The sequence below is a fragment of the Piliocolobus tephrosceles genome, chromosome 9, assembly GCF_002776525.5.
Source record: "Piliocolobus tephrosceles isolate RC106 chromosome 9, ASM277652v3, whole genome shotgun sequence".
Classification (NCBI taxonomy): domain Eukaryota; kingdom Metazoa; phylum Chordata; class Mammalia; order Primates; family Cercopithecidae; genus Piliocolobus; species Piliocolobus tephrosceles.
Genome location: NC_045442.1, coordinates 40,750,177 through 40,756,431, shown reverse-complemented (window position 1 = coordinate 40,756,431; position 6,255 = coordinate 40,750,177). Strand labels below are relative to the sequence as shown.

The 6,255-nt window shown below is 37.1% G+C and overlaps 1 protein-coding gene across 5 annotated transcripts in view; it reads left to right on the top strand.

The window, feature by feature from the left end:
- EXOC6 (exocyst complex component 6) overlaps positions 1–6,255 on the top strand; it is a 218,203-nt gene that overhangs the window by 99,842 nt on the left and 112,106 nt on the right. For all 5 annotated transcript variants that reach the window (XM_023226255.2, XM_023226256.2, XM_023226257.1 and 2 more), the window contains 3 exons: positions 2,456–2,565; positions 4,835–4,946; positions 5,792–5,926. In XM_023226255.2, coding sequence (XP_023082023.1) covers positions 2,456–2,565; positions 4,835–4,946; positions 5,792–5,926 — 357 coding nt within the window. The remainder of the gene's footprint in view (positions 1–2,455; positions 2,566–4,834; positions 4,947–5,791; positions 5,927–6,255) is intronic.

Here is a 6,255-nt window from a genome sequence, read left to right as displayed (position 1 = left end):
AAAAAAAAAAAAAAAAAAAAAAAAAAAAAAAAACAAAGTGCTGCGATTACAGGCGTGAGCCACCGCGCCTGGCTGCTTGTGGCTTATTATAGGCAAATGACTGAGCCTGTGTGGGCATTTGTGCCTCATTTGTCAAATGAGGAGTTTGAACTCAGTAATCTCTAATATCCTTTCCAATCGTATTAAACTATTCTAAATAGGTTTATAATTAGAAGCAAATTTAACTTTTCTTGCAGAGAGTTTCTCATATATGCAGTACCTCTTAAGATTAAGTTCTTAGGAGTTGTATTCTTTGATCTATGTATTAGTCACTATTAAAAAGAAGAACTGTTAATAGTTAAAGTCACATGGAAAATTAAAATACGACAACTGAAAAATCTCACAAATTATTTAATAAAGTCTTTTGGTTGTGTATGTATATTTTTTCTTAGTTTAATTTTCAATTAAAACTTTTAGAAAATATATAAAACTGTCAAATAACTTGAGTTATTTTCAACATAAATTATGAATGGAGGAGTAATAGTAAACATACATGCAAAAATATTTTTGTAGATAGCTATGTTAATTTTATTAGAATCATTTGGCCAAAATAAGAACATTTATATTCTGCCTTTAATGTCATTAAAATAATTTCAAATATTTTTCATATACCTACTGTATACCAGAAACAGTACTATGTGCTAGATTTTTAGTCTTTGGTGTCAAGGAGCTTATGGTCAAGTGAGGGTAGATAAAATAAATAAGAAATTATAATTCACAGAAGTTTGCATTGCTTAAGACAGGGGATGCACCATGCAGAAAGGCTGCATAAAGGTCAAAGTAGGTGAAATACAAGAGATGAAGATCAAGAGATGTAAATTGGAGAAGTAGAAAGGGCCAGACCATAGTGGCCCTACTAAACAATGTTAGAGAGTTTAGCCTTTTTCCTGAGGATTATGGGAAGCCATGAAAGAATTTTAAGTGGTAAAAGCATAACAAGATTTGTGCTTTAGGAAGATCTATCTGGCTAATATGTGGAGAATGAATTGGAAAAGAGTAAGACTGGTGGCAGGGAGACCACCTAGTAGATTTTTGCATTTATCTTGATGAGAGAAGAGGGTTATGTAGCCTGAATGGGGGTTATGGTCATTGAAGCTGATTTGAGATGCTTAGGAGGTAGGAGCAACAGGAGTTGCTGATTATGTGCATATGAGGGGTAACAGAGATAAAGGAGTCAAGTAAGATAACTAAGTTTCTACCTTGGATGGTGGCAGCATTCACTGTGATAAGAAACACAAGAGGAGCAGATTTAGAAGAAAAAGATGATAATTTCACTTTTGGACCTATTGAGTATATCTCAAATGGTACAGCCAAATGGAGCTGTCCAATGGGTAGATACGTGAATTTGGACTTCAGAGAAAGATTTGATCTGGAGTTGTAGATTTGGAGATATTCGTACTTGCATGGTGATTGCATGGTGATTGAAGACTATATGGGATCGTCCAAGAAAAGTATACGTAGTAGGAAGAGAGGGTTTAGGACAGAACCCAAAAGCACAGCAACAATTAAGTAATGGCTAAAGGAGAAGAAACAGAGTAGGTAGAGAAAAAGGAGGAAAACCAGTGTGGGCAGGAGTCCAAGGAAGGAGAGACCATTTATGAAGTAGGTGTGGGTCAACTGTGTCAGATTCTTCAAAAAAGTCAGGTAACATGAGAGCTGAAGAAACCACTGGATTGAACAACTGTGAGATCACTGGTGGTCTTGGTGACGGTACTTTCACCAGTATAACAAGATTGCAATGAAGGTGAAGATAGAAGGGTATATTAGACTTAATGAAATAGAAAAGAGGGTTTTTTTTTGGTAACAATCTTGGAAGGAGTTTACTTTTTAGAGACTGAGAATTTCAAATGGATGATGACTTATAAAGTAGTTTAGCCGGGAAGCACCCTGTAAGCCATTGGCTGCATACCAGTGTTTAATGGCATAGAGGTCAGAAACCTGCTATAAGGTATTCTAGGAGTAATGGAATAAACTCAATAACTTCTTGAAGTGGCATCAAGCCTTCACTGAAGGTAAGTGAAGGGAGTCTTAGAATTATTTAATTACTCTGAGCCAGAAAGCTGGCCTGTAATTTTCATGGCCACCCTGACTCTTGCATGATAAATACACAAAGAAGCAGACAGCTAGGCATCACCTACAGACAGAATGCTCATCATCGGAATACACCAGAGGCACTGGTATGTGTTTTCTCTGCTTGTTGGAAGTCTGATAATATGATTTAAGAAACAAGGGTAAATTGCCACATTATTTTCTTCAGAAATACTTTGATAAAATATCAAAAATATAGAAATATAACAGGGTTTTTGATGCAGGTATTTGCTATTCAAGTGTGAAATCAATTTAATTTTACATTTTTAGTGATTAGCATGTCTTTTTCTAAAATTTCAAAAACAATATTAACTTTCTTTTTCTACAGCAATCTTTCCCAAAGAAATTCCCCATGTCTCAGTCAGTGCCTCATATTTACATTCAAGTTAAAGAATTTATTTATGCCAGCCTTAAATTTTCAGAGTCACTACACCGGAGGTAAGTTTACTAATCACAAATGCATTTTTGTCATAACTTTTATGAAACATTAATACTTTATTTTTATGCCGTAACTTCTTTTTCCTCAACTTTTATTTTAGGTTCATGGGGTACATGTTTGTAACAAGGGCATATTGTAGAATGCTGAGGTTTGGGATATGCTTGAACCTGTCACCCAGGTAGCGAGCACAGTACTCAATAGGTAGTGTTTCAACCCCTGCCTCCCCTTCTTGTAGTCCCAGTATCTGTTGTTTCCATTTTTACATCCATGTGTACCTAGTGTTTAGCTCCCACTTATAAGTGAAAACATGCAGTATTTGGTTTTCTGTTTCTGCATTAGTTTGCTTAGGCTATTAGCCTCCAGCTGCATTCATGTTGCTGCAAAGGACATGATTTTGTTCTTTTTTATGGCTGTGTAGTGTTCCATGGGGTTTATATACCACATTTTCTTTATCCAATCCAACATTGCTATCAATGGAGAGGTGCTACTTGGAACTAGTGGGTAGAGGCCAGGGGTGCTGCCATAGACACCTAGGTTGATTCTATGTCTTTGCTATTGTGAATAGTGCTATAGTGAACATATGGGTACATATGTCTTTTTGGTAAAATGATTTATTTTCCTTTGCATATATCCCCAATAATGGGATTGCTGGGTTGAATGGTAGTTCTTTTTGTTTGTTTTTGTTTTTGTTTTGTTTTGTTTTGAGACAGGATCTCACTCTGTTGCCCAGGCTGGAATGAAGTGGCACAATTATGGCCCACTGCAGCCTCGAACTCCTGGGCTCGAGTGATCCTCCCACCTCAGCCTTCCAAGTAGCTGGAACCACAGGTTCACACCACTACACCTGGCCAATTTTTGTATTTTCAGTGGAGACGAGGTTTTGCCATGTTGGTCAGGCTGGTTTCGAACTTCTGGCCTCAAGCAATTCACCCACCTCGGCCTCTCAAAGTGCTGAGATTGCAGGCACAATCTACTGTGCCTGGACCACAGATTTTTAAAATTAGTATTTTAATAAAAAGTAAAAGGATGCAAAAATATTAGCTTATATCTAAGGCAGTAGTTCTCAATTGGGGATAATTTTGGTTCTCCTGCCACCACCTCCTCCCCACAAATTTGGCAATGTCTAGAAACATGTTTGGTTGTTACAGTTCGGGGGAGAGGCGCTACTTGAAACTAGTGGATAGAGTCCAGGGGTGCTGCCAAACATCCAAATGTGCAAGACAGTCTCCACAACAAAGTATTATCCACTGTAAAATGTCAGTAGTGCCAAGATGGATAGTCCGTGGTCTAAGGACAGTTTAACTGTTGTGATAATGAGGCTGTATCCAAGAAATCATTATTTACTTAAATTGAAGGCCTAACGGTTAGGGGAAAAGAATTTGTTTTTTAGTGCTAGCTTAGTAATACTTAGGATGTTAAGAAACATCATATTAAAATTAGTTTAAGGTAATTTATTTATTTGAAGACTTAAAAAATCTTGATGAAAATGTATAACTTAGTTATATTAAAAATTAAATTTGTTAATTATATCTAGAAAGAGCTCAATGTCAGTTTGTATTTTAAAAATAATTTTTAGCTGTAGTTGTGTATGAAGTTTCTTTCAAAGTGACTGTCTTTTGGGGCTGGGCGCGGTGGCTCACGTCTGTAATCCCAGCACTTTGGAAGGCCAAGGTGGGAGAATTATTTGAGTCCAGCAGTTCGAGACCAGCCTGGGCAACATAGCGCAACCCTGTCTCTATAAAATATTTGAAACTAGCTGGGCATGGTGGCATGCACCTGTAGGCCCAGCTACTCAGAATGTTGAAGTGTGAAAATCGCTTGAGTCCAGGACTTTGAGGCTACAGTGACCTATAATTGTACCACTGCACTCCAGCCTGAGTGACAAAGTGAGACCCTGGCTAAAAAACAGTAATAAAAATAATAAAGCGGCAAAGTTACTATCCCATGATGGAGTTGGAATTTAGGAATAGTTTTATTTCCTTATACCAAGTCCCCCATGATTTTTCTGTAGTTGTTAATTGGATACATTTAAATTATGCCATTTATGAATATTTTACTTTATGGAAAATGTCCCTTTTGCAAAGTTAAATTGAAGTTTGTGATTTAATAAATATGGGTCATTGTAGTTTATTTACAGATATAAATTAATGACTTGGGGAAAATTATTTTAGTAAATTGTGTTAAATTATTTAGGATGTTAACTAACCATATTCTTTATTTTTTATTAAAGTTTGTAGAAAGTTTAATAATATCAGTCTTTCTGTTTAGCTCAACAGAAATAGACGATATGCTTAGAAAATCAACAAATCTGCTGCTGACCAGAACTTTGAGTAGCTGTTTACTGAACCTTATTAGAAAACCTCATATAGGTTTGACAGAGGTAGGTTAAAAAGACACATATAGTGAAATGTTTCATTGTATGAAACAATTATTTTAAATTATTACTGAACATCATTCTGTAAAACTAGCTTCCTGTTTTAAATGTATTAATGTAAGCAGATTTGTTTTCAAAATGAAAATACCCAGTGTAAATTCCAGAAATGTGAGGATGCCAGGCACAGTGGCTCACGCCTCTAATCTGAGAGCTTTGGGAGGCCAAGGCAGGAGGTTTGCTTGAGGTCAAGAGTTTGAGACCAGCCTGGGCAATATAGTGAGACCCTGTCTCTACAAAAAATGAAGAATATTAACCAGGCGTGGTAGTGTGCAACTATATTCCTAGCTACTCTGGACTTGAGCTCAGGAGGTTGAGGCTGCAGTGAGTTATAGTCATACCGCTGCAGTACACAGCCTGGGTGACAGCAAGACCCTGTCTCTGGAAGAAAAAAAGAAAGTGAGGGAAAAGGGTTTATATGGGGAATAGTAGATAAAGATGTTAGAACATCTGTTTAGATTTCTGATTGCCAGACAACAGGAAAAGCCAAAATCCTAATTTTTTACTTGCTAAATGTTTAAGATTTGAAACATACTATGAAAAGTTATTTTAAAATAACTGGCAGTTAGATTCTTGATATGTGTGTGTGTGTGTGTGTGTGTATATATATATATGTATATAAATTCATAAGCAGTATTTGCAGCAGGCTTTCAAAATCAGATAGTTGTACCCTATAATGCTGTAGTTATGTAGATATGGTACAGTTGCTGGAAGTAATAATCCTATTTTTAAAAATTAGGTGATTTTACATACATGTAACCTGTATTTTACTGGATATATCTTGTGTTTTCTAGCTGGTGCAAATCATCATAAACACAACACACCTGGAACAAGCTTGTAAATATCTTGAGGACTTTATAACTAACATTACAAATATTTCTCAAGAAACTGTTCATACTACAAGACTTTATGGACTTTCTACTTTTAAGGTATGTAAAAATTTGACCAAAAGTTTTCATTTCAGTCACTGTAAGCTAACGTTAAGAAATCAAAGACTGGCCGGGCGCGGTGGCTCAAGCCTGTAATCCCAGCACTTTGGGAGGCCCAGACGGGCGGATCACGAGGTCAGGAGATCGAGACCATCCTGGCTAACACGGTGAAACCCCATCTCTGCTAAAAACTACAAAAAACTAGCCGGTCGAGGTGGCGGCACCTGTAGTCCCAGCTACCTGGGAGGCTGAGGCAGGAGAATGGCGTGAACCCGGGAGGCAGAGCTTGTAGTGAGCTGAGATCCGGCCACAGCACTCCAGCCTGGGTG